Genomic DNA, 20,817 nt, shown 5'->3' with positions numbered 1-20,817 from the left:
TTGGAAACATTTTCGATTAAGTAACAATTCCCAGTATTAACTTCTAGCTTATTACATGTTCTTATTATTATTAAGATAATTAATTAATAAGATAAGATATTATTATTATTATTTTTCATCTATTATTACGATATTAACTATTTATAAGTACTTATAAAATATTATCTTATTCTATGTCCATTATTCTAACCTAAACCAAATCCTTTCTTACTGTAGTCTTAGTTAATGGTTTGGATAACACTTAATTTAAAAGAGAGTTCATAATTCTGCATTCATAGTAATTTACATGTTAAGTCATTGCAAAGACGCGAATAGACATCCTGCTGTGTGTTTCGTGCAGATGAGGTGGTGCGATTCACTCGACTTGCACAAATGTAGTGGCATGAGCTGAGCATATTGCGCGTCTGATGCGTTTGAAGCGCAAATGGCTTGAGTTGGAAAATCTGAATTTCAGTGGATGTTTGCGCCGCGTTAACCAATCATAAGCTTGCTCTTGTAGTGATTATGACGTAGTGTCTGTTGTTGGCGTCTAGAGGGGAAATCTAGTTCATCAAACTGGTCTCAGCTCAGTCTGAAGCAATGCTGAAAGCTTCCATCATCCAGGTACAGTTTCTGGAGGAGTTGATGAACTTACATGTACGCTATTTTTCAGCCTTCCTAAAGCGCTTAAACTCAGGTATTCTCTTAATAAAATCAATGTTATCTATTTAGCAACGAAGCTAGAGCTACCATACAAAAGCCCCGCCCTTGACGAAAATCTGCATCTATTGTGAAGTGAATTTGACGCGCGAATGAAGGGTGTCAGCAGTCTGGGTAGTTCCGCGTCTGTTGTGAGATATTATGCAATCAAAGTGTCATTTGTTCAGTTACGGCATTTTAAATGCAAAGATGACATATGTTTGTTTTAACAACTTGATACTACATCACAACCATTCCTAATCAATAGCCCCTTTCACACAGTGATACCGGTAAATATCTGGAAAATTTCCGGAACGACTTTACCAGTAAATAAAAAAAACGCTGTTCACACATGCGAGGACGTTACGGAATTTTTCCAGAAAAGACCGTTCACACATCCATTCCAAAATACCGGTAAATTCTGACATCATTCACCACAAATGAGCTCTAAACGGCTGCGCTTGTATTTGTAAACATTTGACTACATTACAAACTCTGTGGATGATCAGTATTGTGAACAACTTTGATGAAAACATGTGGAGGATCACTTTCGCATGTCGAGATGTTCATAATATGTGTGTGCTGGCGTTTACGGCTGTTTCACGGGCAAACGCAAAGCTTGAAGGTAAACAAACAGCGGCCTATCATAAGCATCTTATCGATGATTATTTACACAGTTGACATAAAGAAGAACATATAAACGTGATCTGACTAACTTCTAGCAGCTAAATGCGTCTGGGAAAATATTTAAAGGTTTTTATTCTCATAAACCGCGCGGATGTGAATGCGTCTGACTGTTAGGATTGGTTAAAGCAGACGTCTCACGTCAGCACGTTCTAAACGTGCACGCTCTCTTTCCGGCAATCTTCCATCTGCATTCACACATTGATGCATTCCGGCAAATTACCGGTAATGTTACAACTTCTCTTTCAGGAAAATAGCCAGAACAAATTTACAGGTATTTTCAAAAAGGACCTATTCACACTTACAACCTTTCCGGAAAATTGCCGGTAATTTTCCGGAAAGGTCTATATGTGTGAATGGGGCTAATGTCGTAACAACTTGACATTACCAAGACAGCGTAACCTGTCATAAACATAATTGTCATGAGTCATTATTTTTGTGTCATGAATATTTTTCTGATCACTTTTTTTCAGTGGAACAAACTGTATTTGTCACAAAAATCTCACTCTGTCAATCATTTTTAAGAGCGTCCTTAATATTTATTCACATTTTAATGACAAATTCAGCTTATACTACTTTAACTGAGGTCCAAAAAATCGTTAAGGATGACATCTTTATTATGGCTTCATGACAATCATGACAGATTTATGACAAGTTTTGTTGTCCTGCTAATGTCAAGCTGTCATGAAAACAGGTTGTGGTGCTGCACATTTATGTCAAGTTAACAAACAATGTCAGCTTAGCATTTAAAATGCAATTAAAACGAATGACACTTAATGACAGTTGCAAATAATTATAAAGGGTTATGAACACCCCTTCATTTAAAATTGTTTTTAGCTGCATTTACACTGCAGATATTGATGGTCAATTCCTATGTTGCGACTTTTTGTTTTTACGCTTACATCATCTTTTAAAAGTGACTCGTATCCGATTGTCTGCATTTACACTGCACACAATGACGAGACTCAATGACCAGGGAAAAAGAGCAAGCGCTGACTGACAGCTGATAATAAAAGAGCGCCCTTTTCTCCATTCTTGTATTAAATTCTTTTTGACAATTTGTTTTACTATAGTTTATGACAGAAAGTTCTCATTTGGCCGCCATCTTTTAATCTAGGCTTTTTTAAAACCACTATATGCATGTGATGTATTTAATAGTTTTATATTGGTTACGGGGCGGATGTTGTGTTCTCTCTTTTTGTCGTTTTTGTTAACATGCTTAAATAGGCTCTTTGTGCTACTTGACAATATAAAAGCTTTATTCTGTCCTAGTATATGAAATGTAAGGTTTTAGTCTCTGCTGAAGTCTGTTCTGAAATGAAAGCGTCAGAGTTGACGTCATTCACTATGGTTTTTAATGATGCGCGACTCGCATTGACAGGTGAAAATTTGATCTACCTGCAGACACGAGGGCATGGATCCGTTATATATTAGATAAATTTCCGCATATGAACAAGGCCTGAATCTAATTTGAGTAAATCAGATTCCATGCAATTTTTTTTATTTTTATTTTTCCATCATGCATAAACATTGGCCATGTCCGATCTGTGCCACATAGAAGAAAAAAAATCGGATTACTTGAATTATGTAAATGCAGCCTTTGTTAATAGTATGAATTTAAAATAAAGTCATGAGAAAATCTCATCAAACTTTTCAACTTTCTATTTTTGATTATAATTTGGATGAAAAAATTTTATAATCCCTTTTTTTGGTAACATGCATGTTCTGCCACCCATACGTTTTTGGCCTTGCCCAGCAGCAATTTCGGTTTGGAGTTAAAATGTCTGTTCTGGTAGAACATGAAGAAGAAGAAAAAAAAACGTGACTTATGTGCGCACAATGTGACGGAAACCTTGAGGGATTGTAAGAGGAGTAATTCAGTGGAGAGTTTCATCATTTCAGTGCCGGATTCGGCTCTGTCCTCTCTCTGTTCCTCTCCTTCAGGCCCAACTGTTTTCTGTCCTGTAAAATTGCTTTTAAATTACATTTCTTGGTTTCTCCCAAGATTTCCTACACTATCTCTAGAGGAGAGGAAATAAATATCAATTTGGAATATCCAATTTCAGCTTTGTCTGCTTTATGGAAGTTGACAGTGAACTTGCTTGGTTTCCTTTATATAGTAGATAATTCAACATTTTTGTCATTATTAGTATTATTATTATTATTCATTCATTTTCTTGTCGGCTTAGTCCCTTTATTAATCCGGGGTCGCCACAGCGGAAGGAACCGCCAACTTATCCAGCAAGTTTTTACAGAGCAGATGCCCTTCCAGCCGCAACCCAAAATTATTATTATTATTAATATTATTATTATTATTATGATTATTATAAGTGCAGCTTTTAGTTTATTAAAATTTTTTATTGACCGACAGCCCTAATAAAGATGTATTGATCAAATCCTAAAATTATTATCAATATCAAATCAAGAAGAATCTCATTCAGCATCATGACTTAAAGCACATTTAAACTTCATACTTGATCTGAAAACTTGTTCATCTGCAAATACAGATATGATGAAGTGTGTTAAAGCAAGCAGGGCACCCTGTACAAATCATGATAAATGTGTGTGAAGGGTTTGAGCTCACCCATGCTGTGCCTCCAGGGCTTCACAATGCAGCCTCAGGCATCAGGTGGCCGGATTTAAATAGCGAGAGCCGGGGCCACATCTGTTGCGGCTGGTCTGGCGAAGAGAGCCGGCGATGCTTGGGTCTGTGTGTGTGCGAGATGACATTTAGATGAGCGGGGTTTACCCAGCAGCTGGGCAGACGCAGGTCCGCATGATGGATGATGGCTCCTGCCTAATGTACAGCACAGAAAAATAGCTGTGCTCTGTTACTCCAATGCTTGCACGGGTCTTTATAGGAGGCATTGGCTCTATTTTTTACCAGGATGATCTGTAGTGTTTTTTTTATGTCTTGTGTGTGTTTATTTACCTAGGGAAATCTAGAAGCTTAGTTGTTCTACCAGTTATATAGTCTTTGTTCAGAATGCAATACTAATATAGATTTGGTTACTTTATTTATACCAAAAGGTGGATTCGTTTTACAGTCAAGAGTCTTCATTCATGTTTACATGGACACCAATACGATTAAGACAATGCTCTGATTAAGAGTCTACCATGTCAACAGTGATTTTTGATGACCTTAATCCGACTAAAGTCATAATCGAACTAAACCGAAAACGAATTAAGACATGTGGAGTATGCCTATTTTAGTCGCATCATTGCAGTGCAGTACAGACATGTAAACACCGCAATCAAACTATTACTATTACTACTTATCCTATTATTTAGTTTATTTCTTTTATGTATAGTTTCCAGTGGTGTAAAGAGTACTGAAAAATCATATTTGATGATGCATTTACATGTAATTTGTGGATGAGTGTAAACGTAACATTCTGTAGTGCATTTAGTTATTGGCAAGCAGGCACACAACGTCATAAGATGTTAATAGTAGGTTTGATTTAGGTTGTGACGTCAGGTGGCCAAAATTTAATGTCTAACCAGCGTCTAAGTACAACGCTATTTTGATGTCCAATAATGTTTTCAAAAGACGTTGATATTTGGTTGATTTTAGGTTGTGTTGAAAGTGACCAAAATCCAACTTTGAGGCAACATCTTAAACCAACCTCATATTGACGTCAAATACTGACATTGTCTTGTCAGGTATGGCAACCAAAATCTAACCTCTGATAGACGTCATAGTGGTAACGTCCACACAACGTCAAGCTGTAACATCTTTAGACGTTGATATTTGGTTGATTTTTGGTTGGATGTTGAGCGTTGACCTGACGTTGGGTTCTGATGTAAACCCAATTGTTATGGGGTATATGCCAAAGCATGCTAATAGGACTTTTATTTTGCCAGTAACCTGGGTTAAGCGCTTCCGGCAAATTGAATGCCAATGCAAAATCCGGTGCGTGTAAGGTCTGTTTTCTTTAAAAATCAGCGATTTCCACTAGCTGAGTGATATCCGATTTTTATAATATGAGCATTTATTTTACCCCAGAATATTCAATGGAGCTTCTGCGTTAGCCTGCCGATTCTGACGAGCGCGTGCGAGTAAACAGCTTTTTGTCTCGTTTTACACTTGAGCAACCAAATAAATGCTAAAGTTTATTTAACTGAATGTATTTTAATGACATTACAACATCGATACTGTATAAGGAACTGTAAAAAATGGAAAAAAGTTCACAATAACAGGTCACCGGAAGTGTATCAGCATGGGAACAACACTAGCTCGGCATATACCCTATTTCCAAACAAAATGGAACATCCCCACGCTGTTGGAATACAACATCCATGTGACATTATGTAGACGTCTTGTGCCTGCTGGGTCTTTAAGTCCATTTTGTTCATCATATAGTAAACATCCGACATCTTCTTATCAGTGACATGCATATTAACAGTCTCTGGATCAATGCGTGTAAAGATTTTGGACATTTTCTTGGACACTTTTATTGCTTCCAAACAGTTTACTGCAATTATAAAGCATCCATGTCTTAAGGTAGTTTATTATGATGCAATTTACCTTCTTTGTGCAATTTGACTTGACAAAAATCACAGGACTGATTTTTCTAATCCTCATAGACATGAAAAAATAAAGTAGTGACTGCAGGTTGAAGGAAAGTATGAGTAAAAGTACCAATACTGGACTAAAAATGTACTCAAGGAAAAGTAAAAGCACATATTTTTAAAACTACTTAGTAATTACAATTCCTGTGCTGCAGCGTATGCTCACATCTGAGCTCCAGGCAGTCAGCGGGTGCTTTGAGCACACCTCCCTGGGTGAGAGCAGCGCAGGTCGGACAGTTCATCAAGGATCTTGCGGTGGATTTCATCTTACTGTAGTTGTCTAACGTGATATTTAATTTATCTTGTCTCTTATCTGATGGTCTTTTGAATCTATTATTTGTTCTCAGGTAATGCGTATTGGCTGAACGCAAAGATAAGTTAATACATTAATTTATGTAAACTTACATTGATTGCTTGCTTTTATTTCCTATATTTTAGAAACATATTGTACATTATACTTTTAGAATGGGCATTATTGATTAAAACTGATATTTAGCAAAAGAGACGGGGTATGTTTAATATTTTTCGAAGCCTCTGTTTTGTTAAAACAATGCATACAGTGAAGGTGACAGTCATATAAATAAGTAGCAACACAATGCCTTAACATTTTTACTGTCTGTTAAGTTGCTAATATCAAAATCAAAATAGGCAGTTCCTTATATCATGAATCATATGTTATTTTATTGTTAAAATGGGAAAAAGGGTAATGTGAATGACGTTATAAAGTACACTGTTTTTACACGTCGTGTCCTCGGGAGTTTGTTTTCCATATCGAACTTGCGAATTCTGAACTTTAAAGGAAAGGGTACAAGACTGAACCTTGTGCACTTAATATTGAGAAAAAGCCAGATATCAGATTGTCTGCACTCCAGCCTCCGTTTTCAGATGTTTTCGTTTTCCCCTATCCACAGCCTCTCCATTGTTTTCAAAAAGATTTCAGTGCTCAAAAACTCCGGGGTAGTCTGGTTAGAATGCATAAACGTAGCAAAACTTAAGCGTTTTAAAACCAAAACCTACAAGTGTAAACGGGGCCTAATACTAGTCCTACTACTACTTCTATTTTTACATTTCTTTTGAGTAAGATGGTGTGAGTGGTATGGTAGTGGGATATCCATTTTAGACGTTGGTCTAAAAGAGAAAGAGTAGATTCTTGTGTGTGTTTGCATTTGCGTTTGTGTGTGTGCGTGCATGTTTATATAAATATTTTTTCAGTGGGTTCATTTGGTTTTGTGTATAATCAACATCGTCTAGACCAGGGGTCCCCAAACTTTTCAGCCCGCGACCCCCAAAATAACAATTCCAGTGACTCGCGACCCCCAATATCCTCTGAGGTGGTTATAAATACAGAAACCTTGCATGCAATGACGCAGACACACCAATTAAATTTGTGTCAGTGCTTTAAATGTGCCAGAAAGTATAACCTGATGTTATAAAATCAAAATGCATCTGACGCTATTGCTGCCTTTAATATAATGTAATTACCCTAGGGGGCGCAATCCTATAGAACTAGTAACTATAAGCTACTATAGTAACTATATAGTTTATAGTAACTATAAACGACTATTTTTATTTTCAGTATAGTTATGGATAAAATATGTTAATTCTTATGGTTTAATAAAAATAAATAGATTTTTGGAAATCACCAGGCGACCCCCCTTCATTGCCTCGCGACCCCTCGGGGGGTCCCGACCCCCACTTTGAGAACCAATGGTCTAGACTACCCACTAATAAATGCTGGGTCACTGGCTCACACTTAATCAATTTTGAGTCAATTATAGACGTACCCATTGCCGGGTTCATTTTTTCAATTGAATTTAAATTACGCTTTTAAACCCAACAGTTGGGTTTATTTGTTTTTGACCCATTGTTGGGTTACAACAACCCATATTTTTACTGCTCATACTAGTCCATACAGTCCTGCTGATGTTTTTGAAATATTGTATGTATATTCAGGGGTCGCCACGGCGGAATGAACTGCCAACTATTCTGGCACATGTTTTAGGCAGCGGATGCCCTTCCAGGCACAACCCAGTACTGAGAAGCCACCATACACTCGCATTCACAAACACTTCGGCCAATTTAGTCCATCAATTTCACCTATAGTAAATGTCTTTAGACTGGGGGAAACAAGAGCACCTGGAGAACATGCAAACTCCACACAGAAATGCCAACTGACCCAGCCTGGACTTGAACCAGTGACCTTTTTGCTGTGAGGTGACAGTGCTAACCACTGAGCCACTGTGCTGCCCAATATGTGTATTTTGCCCAGTATTTTGTCTCTTTAGCTTTTAATTTGTGTTGAATTGGCTGTTTTATTAAATAACAGTGAGGACCGTCAATCAAAACAGTGTGCGGTCACCTTTTAAATACAGTCAGCTGTCTGAAACCCTGCTGCTTTTTTCTTACCCCACTTTCCCTGACCCTCCATGAGGTGCACCAAGGCACAAAGAATAACCCACCTGCCCCTGACATTTCACTCTTCCTCTCACCAATGCTATCTCCTCACTAGTCCTCACGTTTGAAGCTCATTCGGCTTCCTCCAGCCACATTATTGCGGCTCACAGTTGCCTTTTTCCCGAGGAATAGAGGTGAGAACAGTGGGAAACCTCACCCTTCCTCCACCCCATCCTTTCACCTATTCAGATCGAGGTTTTTTTCCCCCTTTCATTCCTGCTCCAGATCTGCAGTGACAGACAAATGAAGTCAGACACGAAGCGCCCTGATTGGACGAATAGGGAAAACACATCTTCCTCTTCGCCCTTTGTTCTATTTTTGGATAATGAATCGTTCTCTCTCTGTAGTCCTCCTCAAAAAAACAAAAAAAACCCCCAAAAAAAACACTGTTTCTTCAAACTCGAGCTTTGGTGTCTCATCGAGTTAAACCTTAGGCGATGTTTGGATGATAGACTGAAAATGTGGCACGCGTTGATAAAGCGTTCTTTATCCGCAGCCGACAGAAAGTCAATACTCAAGTTGGGAAATATTCAAAATGTGTAACTGTTATGCCCGACGATCTGACAAGTGTCACCTATTGATTATGTTTTCATATTGGCATACAAACAAGCCTCCACACGACCAAAAAAAAAAATCCATATGCATCAAAAGGACATCATCCTTCCAATCATTCCTGACAGCACACACTATCCTGGGTGCTCATTAAACACCACACAATCTAGCTAAGAAACCAAGTCTTTCTTCACTGAAGGAGACATTAGCATCGCACGACCTCTAGCTCGGCGTTCTCCTTCCCTGCCTTTCCATATCTACACCCTAATCAATTTCAGCAAGATCAAAAAAGCCCGACATCTCCCTCTTCAAATGGATTAGATCCTTTTGTGGCGTCTTAAGACTGATTGAGGGAAGCGTGCTGTGTGGAATACATCAGGACAACCATGCAGCACTGCTCTCGCCTTCATGTTTATTTATTGGAAAGCCCCTAAAAAGGCTAAAAAAAAAAATAGCACCTGTTTCCTTTCCTGGCTTCCTGTCAGCAGATGAAACCTGGGGACAGAAAGGCTGCTCTGATGAGACGGATGTCTAATGCATCTGCCTGTTGTGCATCTGTTGCCAAGCAATGGATCAAACACAACACTGTCTCGGGTTAACGCAGGCTTTCCAACATCAGACGGGTAACCTTGAGAGAGTTGGAATTTTTTCATTGGTATCATATCTGTCACTTAAGGGCATTTTATAAGAGCTGTGATGTTTGGAAGCAGTCGACTGTCAATAATTTAGGATGTTCTTGTCAAGAGTCGCAGTCAAATTTTATTGCATCGTACATTTTCATTGACTGCATGCTCGAGAGCATTCCGGTTTGGTTGTTTCACATCTGGTTTGTCTGGCTGTACATCTATAGCAGTATAAGGGCTTTTTTATATTAAATAATTAAAAAAATGTTGTTTTATATTTTGATTAAAAATTGCAAAGTCATTTATTTTTTATTTTACTTGCTAAATAATTTTTCCCAGTAGTGGGTTGCGTCTGGAAGAGCATGCACTGCGTTAAAACGTATACCAGATTAGTTAGCTCTCCACACCACCACCAGTGTGCAGCATCCACATGGATGATTCGATGGCAGCTACAGGACAACAGTGCCAGTGCACTCATTATACACCAGCTATAGGGAGAGTGGAGAGATAGTGATAGGGCCAATTCGGTGGATGGAGATGATTGGGAGGCCATGATAAAGGCAGATGGAGGGAATTTGGCCAGGTTACACCCCTGCTCTTTACGAGAAGAGTCAGGACCTCGGTTTACCATCCCATCTGAAAGACGATGCTCAAGCTGCCTTTCCACTGCACATGACATTCAGGCACAACTGTTGGATTACGCCCTTTTGTGGTAGTTGCAAAGAATATTCAGTTTTTTTGTGCTCCATGGGAGCTGATTCTCGGGTTGTTGTCCGAAATAAGGAATGCAAAAGCAAGAACTAAGGATGAATGAATGAATGAATACTAGAAACTCATCATAGACTACTAAAATTTTTTGAGGGAATGTGGAGACAAGATAAGAAAATAATAATACATTTTTATTACTCATTTGGTTGGAATTTCTTTCTATTCTTTTTTTCATCTCGCACGCATGGACCTGCTTGGACAATTCTGGAATACATCACATCCGGTCGGCCGGTCGCTTTCGGTCTAGTTGCAGGAGTTCAAACCGGATCCGAATTTTCCACATATAGAAATAATGAGAACTCCATGCAGCTCTCGGACTACTCTCCATTGGAAATGAATGACTTCTGGTCTGTCGCTTGTCATGTGCAGTGGAAAGGCGGCTTTATTGGCAGTATAATGTCCCCTTCACTATACTGAGGCTTTAGGGCTCACACAGACCACAGGCTGAGCGCCCCCTGCTGGCCTCACTAACAGCTTCTAGTTTTCCCATGTGGTCTCAGGCTCAGTCCTGCTTGGCTTCAGTGAGTAACCGGTCTTGGGCTGCAGGGTGACATGGCTTGTAGTCCTGAGTTTTCTTTCTTAACTTTACATGTCACGGTATCCTGAATATATAAGTATTTTTTCTTCCAAGGGGATGATTCCTGGATGAGTTGTGTTTGTAGTGTTTTGTGACTATTCCAGAATAAGATCTTTGCAGATTTATTATACTGACACATGCGATTTCCTCGCAGATTACATTTACAGACATTTAGTTTAAAGTGATATTTCACCCCGAAAAAACTTGCTCACTCACCCTTAAATGTTTCCAAACCTTTTTGAGTTTTTATTTGGTTCTAAACCGGTTTGAGTTTCTTTCTTCTGTTGAACACACAAAGTAAAGAAAACACAACCATTAATTTGCATTGTAGGAAAAACAAATACTATGAAAGTTAGCGCTCACAGGTTTCCAACTTTCTTCAAAATATCTTCTCTTGTGTTCGACAGAATAAATAAACTAAAACTGGAACAAATACATTAAATAAATAAATTAGGGTGAGTAAATGATGACAGAATCTTCAGTTTTTGGTGAACTGTCACTTAAAGTAAAACTGATCAACATCAACAAGCCACTTGGTTTTGGCATCATTAATGTATCCTGTTAGTCGGCTCTCTGGATAGTTGATTCTGATTAGTCAATCACATATTCTCAGATAACAGCCAACTGAATTTAAAACTCAGATCAAGATCAGATGCTTTGTGTGTATCTGTTTAGTTTTGTGTAATATGCAGGAGAATATTAATCCAGCCTGTTGTTTTAGCAGCATAAAGCCCTTCAAACTTGTTCTTAAAAAACTTGTATGACTTTATTCCGCAAGAACAACCAGCTGAGTGTACACTTAAAATAAAATAATTTTATTTATTCAAGTATGTGAAATAAAGGGACGTGAGCTGTTCTTTAGATACACATTTATGTCTAAAAATATATATAAATGTGTAATGTTTTAGGATATACCTCTGAGGTACACTTCAGGTACAGAGCTGAACAAATATCCCCCCAGTGACAGTTTGCATATGTTTATTTCTGAGCGTGTACGTGTACATTATCTCTTACATATCATCTGTTTACTACAGAGTTTTAGTTTTATTATACAGTCAAATCCCAATGGTTCATTTCAGGCTCCGTGGGAATGCCTTTTCCCCAAGATTTATCCCATTATAAAAGCTAAAAGCACCACAAATCCTTTATATTGCCTTTAAAGGGCTTGATCACTCAAATACTAAAATTGTATCATCGTTGACTGACCCTTTACATGTTCAAAACATTTATGAGTTTCTTTTAAACACAAAAGAATGTATTTTAAAGAAAGATGCAAGCCTGTAACCATTAACTTTCATAGTATTTATAGTATGTACTATTGTTGTAAATGGCTTTTCAGCTTTCTTTAAAATAAATTCTCTAGTGAAGACATTTATGTATGAACTATCTCTTTAAATCTACAAATAAAGGAAATTCTTTCATTAATGAAGGTTTATGGCATGTCATTTTTTCTGTTTATATTGCATACGCCACGACTGAACATGCTTTCCTACACAATTTCCTCTAAAACAGAGCTTCTTCTGGCTTCTGTTCTTTGTGCGCAGGCAGAATGAATGGCTCACTGTGTGTGAAGTGGAGTAAATAGACACGTTTCTGTGCGGAGTGTTGACGAGAGCGAGTGTGTAGATGTTTGTTAACCATTTCTTACCATGAAGCTTCATAAATGTCGGATGTGATTGCAAAATGCTGGACGACACTTTTTTTTTTTTTGCTCGGCTCTTGAGAGCGGACACTGTCTGACTTTTAGCTCTGACATTTGTTTCGAACTTAGCTCTGGGAACCTTTTCTGTCCCTCCTTTGCCATTCTCTTTGTCTCTTTGTATTTCATTTCACTTTCTTCCTTGTTCCAGTTTCCTTCTCTTCCTTTCTCATTTTGATCACGCTTCGTCTTCTCTTCTTTGTTGCTCCACCAGCTCCTCTCTCTAAATAAAGTAATCAAGCTCAGCACTTTATTTTCCTCGCTGTGCATTCTCACATGACAGGTCTGTTCTCTCTGTGCGGCTTTAACTGAGAACATGGATCTTAAAAAACAAAAAACAAGCCTGTGAGGTAAGGGCCAACCTGTGGGAAAAAGCAATTAGAGAAACACGAAACCCATATTAACCCACAGGACAGCGTTCAGAGCTCTGTACATGAAAAAAATTTCATGGGCTAAATCTCAGAATTGTCAAGGACACGTCCAGGTGACCTGGCATCACACTTTTAGAATGATTCAATTATATTTTTAGACCTATTAAGAATTTATGCTTTGTATACCATTTTTATACCATTAAAAGCTGTTATATATGGGTCAAAAACAAGATGTGTTATTTCAGTCTGCATCAAATTACATGTACAGTTATGAGTTATATGTAAGACAGCTTATGTATTACTTATAAAATGACAAAATATGGGTGAAATGATATTTCATATACTTATTGTGATCTGTGTGTGTGTGTGTGTGTGTGTGTGTTTGTGTGTGTATATATATATATATATATATATATATATATATATATATATATATATATATATATATATATATATATATATATATATATATATATAATATTATTTATCATTATTTTATCTACACTCACTGGCCACTTTATTAGGTACACTGTACTAGTGCTGGGTTGGACCCATTTTGCCTTTAGAACTGCCTTAATCCTTTGTGACAGATTCAACAAGGTACTGGAAATATTCTTCAGAGATTTTGGTCCATATAGACGTGATAGCAGTGCACAGTTGCTGCAGCTTTGTCAGCTGCACATCCTTGAGGCAAATCACTGTGGAGTCCATTGGAGTACAGTGAACTCATTGTCATGTTCAAGAAACCAGTCTGAGATGATTCGTGCTATATGACATGACGCATTATCCTGCTGGAAGTAGCCATCAGAAGATAGATACACTGTTTTCATGAAGGGATGGACATGGTCAGCAACAGTACTGTGGCATTGACACAATGCTCAGTTGTTACTAACGGGTCCAAAGTGTTCCAAGAATATATCCCCCACACCATTACACCACCACCAGCAGCCTGAACCGTTAAAACAAGGCAGGACGGATCCATGCTGTCATGTTGGTGACGCCAAATTCTGACCCTACCATTTGAATATCGCTGCAGAAATTGACCAGGCAACAATTTCCAATCTTCTATTGTCCAGTTTTGGTGAGCCTGTGTAAATTGTAGCCTTCATTTCCTGTTCTTAGCTGACAGGAGTGGCTGAGTTACTGTTGCCTTTCTATCAGCCGCAGCCAGTCTGGCCATTCACCTCTGACCTCTGGCATCAACAAGGCATTTGCGCCCACAGAACTGCCTCTCACTGGATATTTTCTCTTTATCAGACTATTCTCTAATGGTTGTGCGTGAAAATCCCAGTAGACTATCAGTTTCTGAAACACTCAGACAAGCCCGTCTGGAACCAACAACCATGCCACATTCAAAGTCACTTAAATCACCTTTCTTCCCCATTCTGATGCTCGTTTTGAACTGCCGCAGATCGTCTTGACCATGTGATTTACTGATTAGAAATTTGCGTTAACAAGCAGTTGGAAAGATGTACTTAATAAAGTGGCCGTTGGGTGCATATTATTTATTATTCTTATATATATAATTAAAAATATATAATATATTAAGTATAATATATAAGAATATAATATGTAAAGTAATTACGAATCATATTACTTGTACTGTACATTGTATTGTATTTTATGTGGCTGACACATATGTTAATCTTAATATTTTGAGGCTGCACTATGATGCTTGAAGTTTGTAAGACAGTGAAAATACTTCATTGTTTTCATTATCGTTATAAATTTTTGTAAGCACTATCGAAAGCAAATCCCTTTCCTCATTTTAAATATCCTTTTTTTTTTTGTATTTAATGCTGTTCGTGGGGGATCTTGTGCTTAAATCTCACAATGAAAAAAAAAACTCTACTATTTAATGCAAAATGTCATCTTTTATTTGTTTTCATTTCATTTGAATGTGAAATATGAAATATGACATTTCCATCAGATTCAGCCTGTAAGATTTGCAAACCTGCACCAGCTCATTAAGTGAACAGATTGTTTAAATAACCTCCTTCGCTCCCTGCATGTCAAGGAAAGTATGTGCGATCAGCCTAAAAAGTGTCTTTTGTATCATTTTAAATTGGTTAGCATGATCTTGGCACACTGAACCCGTCTCCGGGTGATTAATTGCCGCAACATTGGACAAGCACTGCAGTGTTGGAGAAATGGCCTTCACAGTAACGTTAGATGAGCTGGCAACCCAAGACTGTAAAAACAGGCCAGACTAAAAGCCCTTGGCTGGAACCCGATGAACCCCTTCAGCTGAGGGCTCGCAGGTCCCTTCATTACAGCCAATATAAATACATTTTTCAGCTTCAATCTGAGCTGATTGGGCTTTTACGGCTGATACTGCTCATGATGTGAAATGTGGTGTAAACACTCAGACAGACAGTAGGAGTGAGTGCAGAGGGCGGATTAGCAGACGTCCTCCAGCAGTGTTTCAGGGTGACCGCTCATCCTCCTCTGATGAATCAGGTGAACGTCACTGGTGGATGACCTCAGTTTGCTTTAGCTGGATATGGTGCAGTTTTAGTGTGCTGAGTAATAGCGATAACTTGGAGAATGGGGAATTGTGAGAAAATGGTGTAGTTTGGTAAAGATAGCTTCACTGTAAAAAAAAAAAAAAACTTTATCTTTGCTCTGTTGAATTTTAATGTTGAAAATACGACTCTGCAGTTTGCAGTTTAACAAAGTGACTTTTATTGACATTTTAGTAGTTTAAAGTAATTTATAGAGAAACAAGTATGTAAAATAACTGAAACTATACTGGTAGTTTATTACAAGGTTGTTGTACTGTGGTATACAAAACCACTCCAGGCTTTGTCACTTTAAACAAAAAATAATTTCATAAAAGTCACTTTTTTAACTTTTTAAGATTAAAAGAAAAATCAAGATCCAATAATGCAATTTAAAAGCATAAGATCAAGATCAAGTTATCAAACTCTTTTTATTTATTTATTTATTATTATTATTTTTTTCAGTCCAGACTAAAATGTAGAGGGGTCAGAGCTTTTTCTGTGGTAAGTCCTTGATTATGGAACACCTTGCCCCGTGAGATTAGAATAGCTCCATCACCTATTTTGAAATCACTCCTAAAAATGTACCTTTTTAGCTTGTTTTTTTAATAGTCTTTTCTACTGCTACATTTTCACATTTATTCAGTTGTATCTCTTGTCTTATGATTATGTATATATATATATATATATATATATATATATATATATATATATATATATATATATATATATATATATATATATATATATATATATATATATATATATATATGTCTTTTTATTTAAAATGAATAACAAATGTAATTACATGCAGGTATTTGATCAAGCATTAGTACAATGTAAAAGCATACGGTTGAAGTCAGTATTATTTTTTCAAGTCTTATATGTTTTTTTTGGCTAGAATATTTTAAATTTTTTTAAAAAAACATTTTAAGGTCAAAAGTATTAGCCCCTTTAAGCTATATATTTTTTTGATAGTCTACAGAACAAACCATCGTTATACAATAACTTGCCTAATTACCCTAACCTGCCTAGGTAACCTAATTAACCTAGTTAAGCCTTTAAATGTCACTTTAAGCTGTATAGAAGTGTCTTGAAAAATATCTAGTCAAATATTATGTACTGTCATCATGGCAAAGATAAAATACATCAGTTATTAAAACTAATATGTTTAGAAATGTGTTGAAAAAATCTTCTCTCCGTTAAACACAAATCGGAGGTAAAATAAACAGGGGAGGGCTAATAATTCTGACTTCAACTGTATATATTGTAACAAATGATTCATGTCAGTGTAAGGACATATTATCTGAGGCCCTTAATATAAAGTGGGACCAAAGGTTTTAATAATAAAAGAATAAATAAATAAAATAAATTAACACAAATGTTGGGGGTTGTCCTTCTTTTACTGAAATTTGTGATGCTGGATCTAGTCTTAAGTATTCATTTTTGTAAATTAAGATTTATACAACACAAAGTTGTAAATAATCTTTCCACTAATGTTTGGTTAGGATGGAACAATATTTGGCTGAGATACAACTATTAAAAAAAAACTTGCTCTAAAAGTTAAACCAAAATTTGAGTTTTGAGATATTTAAGGAACAAAATTAACAAATGTCTCTATGGAACAATAATGGATGTTTACTTTATATTCTAATGATTTTTTTGAAAAATTTCAAAAAATAACAATCTAGAATGTTGACTATTCCCACAAATATTTTTCAGACTGGTTTTGTGGTCCACATTTGGATTAAAATAACACATTTCCCTCCCCTTTTTAGAACGAAACTAAACTTGTGCTAGTTAATCAGATAATCTGTAAAGACAATAATAACAATCTTCATCATCAACATCATTTTATTAATTTTCCAAATTTATTTGAGTTTGTGTAAACCTTGTTTACACACCTAAAAGTGTGAAAGATCATTGGTGGTGCACATCATATTGTGCAGAATCATACTAATCAGGGTTATTCCAATCAACTAACACTTAAACCATAAATATAAAGCCAATTTTGTTGTTTTGAACAGTTCCTTTGCTGTGCTGTACACAGAATATTAAAAGTATTAACATTATTACTATTAACATTTCATTTTGCAACATATTTTGATTTGTTTAATTTTCTTATTATTTGATTGCATTATCAGCTATGCAGTGTGCCACATTCTTCAATAAAGCAAAATCAAACTTGGTTTAAAGCATTCGTAAAGCAAATAAGGTAACACTTTAAAACAGTGATCCATTAGTTAATGTTAATGTATTTACAAATGAACTAACATCAAACATTGTTTTTGTGGTATTCATTCATCTTGTTTAACGTTAGTTAAGGTTATTTAGGTTAAATAACATTAGTTTAAGTTAGTTTATGTTAACACTGAGTGCTAATGTTAACAAGCACAACTTTGGTTTTTAGTAATGCATTACAATATTGAACTATGACTGAATATTGGTAAAAACATGAATTAACATTTTATTAATGGACCATTGTTCTATAGTTTTAATGTAAATAATATTAAACTCTCATAAAGTAACATTTATGTATTAATGTTTGCACAAATGATCTACACAGCACATACCTCATTTATAAAACAAGAAACACTGTATACAGTTGAAGTTAGAATTATTAGCCCCCCTTGAATTATTAGCCCCCTGTTTATTTTTCCCCCAGTTTCTCTTAATGGAGAGAAGATTTTTAACACATTTCCACAGATAACAGTTTTAATAACTCTTTTCTAATAACTTGTTTATTTTCCATTTGCCGTTATGACATTACATAATTTTTTTTTTAAATTAGATATTTTTCAAGACACTTCGAAACAGCTTAAAGTGACATTTAAATGCTTAACTAGGTTTATTAGGTTAACTAGGCAGGTTAGGGTAATTAGCCAAGTTATTGTATAACGATGGCTTGTTCTGTAGACTATAAAAAAAAATAGCTTAAAGGGGCTAATAATTTTGACCTTAAAATGGTTTTAAAAAAAATAAAAACTGCTTTTATTTTAGCCGAAATAAAACAAATAAGACTTTCCCCAGAAGAAAAAATATTATCAGACAAACTGTGAAAATTTCCTCGCTCTGTTAAACATCATTCAGGAAATATTTCTGAATTAAAAAAGAAATCAAAGGGGGGCTAGTAATTCGGACCTCAACTGTACATGTATAAATCATTTATATAATGCTGCTGTGTTACGTGTAAATGAGCAATTTTCATCAAGGATTAAAATGAGGTGTTGAATTTGGCATCATGCACAATTACACCTGCCGAAAGATGTCAGATCTGACCTCCTGCTGTTTTTTATTTCTCCAGGGAAAGTCAGATGCCATCTAAAGCATCTGTTACTAGAAGTGCACAAGAAGACGGATCGTCTTTTGTGAATGGACAGAATGAACAGGAGCACCAGGGAGAACCTACGAATGTATCATCGTCCAGCACGACCGTGCAAAAAGCCAGCGAGATGCTGCAGGATCTGGGGAGACTTAAAAATGAGATGAGGAGTCTACTGCAGGTGAGAGCTCCAGAAATCAATGCCGACTTTCACACTCTGATAGCCCTGCCTTTTGCTTTAAGTTACTAGCATGGATCTCTGCGGTCTATGTTAAACCAATTAAAACATATACCGCTGTATCTTCTGCTAATTTGTCAGTATTTTCAAACAGGTCAGTAAGATTTAATTGGAAGCTGTTACAGCCCCTTTGATGTTAAAAGGGATCACATTTAAGATGTGGCAGTTTTACCATGTGATGGTAGAAGCAAAAAGACATAAAGGGACAAAGCCGAAAGAAAATAAATAATTGAATGAAGTGTAAACCATACAAAATTCCCAAATTGAAATATTTACAATAACGGAAAATGCAAAAAAATTAGCAAGTTCGGTGACACAATGGCTCAGTGGTCGCCTCACAGCAAGAAGGTCGCTGGTTCGTTTTCAGTCCACAGTCCAAAGACATGCGATATAGGGGAATTGAATAAACAAAATTTACTGTAGTGTATGTGTGTGAATGTGAGAGTTTATGGGTGTTTCCCAGTTCCGGGTTGCAGCTGGAAAGGCATCCGCTGCGTAAAACATAAACTGCATAAGTTGGTGGTTCATTCCGCTGTGGCGACCCCCAATGAATAAAGGGAATGGCCGAAGAAAAATGAATGCATGAATGAATGAATGAATGAATGAATGCATGAATGAATGAATGAATGAATGAATGAATGAATGAATGAATGAATGAATGAATGAATGAATGGATGAATGGATGAATGGGTGGTGCAAATTATCAAAGTATATGAGGCAATCTTTGGAGTAAGGTGATGCCAAACCAAAAAAAGAACTATAACAGAACTATTTTAACTCAGGATTAACCTCTCATCTCACTACAAAGCATTCACCTATTGCCTGGTATTTCTAACAACAAGTTACCTGCATTTTTTTGCAAGATGGAAGTTGCATGACATCTTCTATATTTGCATTCATCTATCCATCAAATATGCAGGGTGGGTGAAAAGTAACTAGGCATTAACTTTGTTGTCACTGGAGTCGAGATAAAATAAATTAAATTATTATTTTTTTTTACCTTTTATTTACTTTTTTATTTGTAACCTAGCCTAATGTTTCTTTTTTGTCTTCTTATTTTCAGAGGACAGGTTTGTTTTTAATTCATGTAATTTATTTTGAGGGGATAGTGGGACAATAAGAACACTAAGACAGTCTGTAATTTTTCTTATGCTGTAATTTTATAATACCGTCTACGGTCTTGTTTTAATACCAATAAAATAAATAGACAATATTAAATAGGATTTTCCATATTGATAGTACAGACAAGATGATTACCAATTTTGAATGCCTGGTTATGTTGAATGTGATAAAAGCAAAAAAAAGTGTTTTTTTCCAAGCTATTTGTTGTACATTTAAAATGTCTCCTGTTTCAGATCGTTTGTTTGATTTACAGAGGACAAAAACTAAAATGCAATTCAGTGTTACAATAGTATTTTATACCAAATATATTATTTACTGGTTTCAAACATCACAAAAATATCACAAGAAACATTTGTTGACAGACTAAAAGACTCTGATTTAAGGACCACAACTTTTTTTAAACAATTTTTTAAAGTTGTTTTAATATATCCATTAAATATCAGATTTAATATTCTTTTCAAGAAGTTTGCATTTATTTAAAATATTCAAATTTAGTATTTTAAGTAATTTAAATATTTTTATATAAATATGTTTAAATAAATGTCACACTGAATGGTAACAAAATATTAATTCACATTTGATATTTTTTTATATAATGCATTACATGTTTAATATAATATAATATAATATAATATAATATAATATAATATAATATA

General features: G+C 35.9%; 1 protein-coding gene across 3 annotated transcripts in view; it reads left to right on the top strand.

Annotated features, from left to right (window-relative positions):
• Positions 1-20,817, top strand: part of si:ch211-185a18.2 — a 297,371-nt gene that overhangs the window by 81,677 nt on the left and 194,877 nt on the right. For all 3 annotated transcript variants that reach the window (NM_001441598.1, NM_001441597.1, NM_001258228.2), the window contains one exon: positions 18,784-18,982. In NM_001441598.1, the coding sequence (NP_001428527.1) occupies positions 18,784-18,982 (199 nt within the window). The remainder of the gene's footprint in view (positions 1-18,783; positions 18,983-20,817) is intronic.

This window comes from Danio rerio, chromosome 17, assembly GCF_052040795.2.
Source record: "Danio rerio strain M-AB ecotype USA chromosome 17, GRCz13ab, whole genome shotgun sequence".
Classification (NCBI taxonomy): Eukaryota; Metazoa; Chordata; class Actinopteri; order Cypriniformes; family Danionidae; genus Danio; species Danio rerio.
The sequence above is the reverse complement of the archived record's forward strand: the minus strand, read 5'-3'. Positions and strand labels throughout refer to the sequence as shown.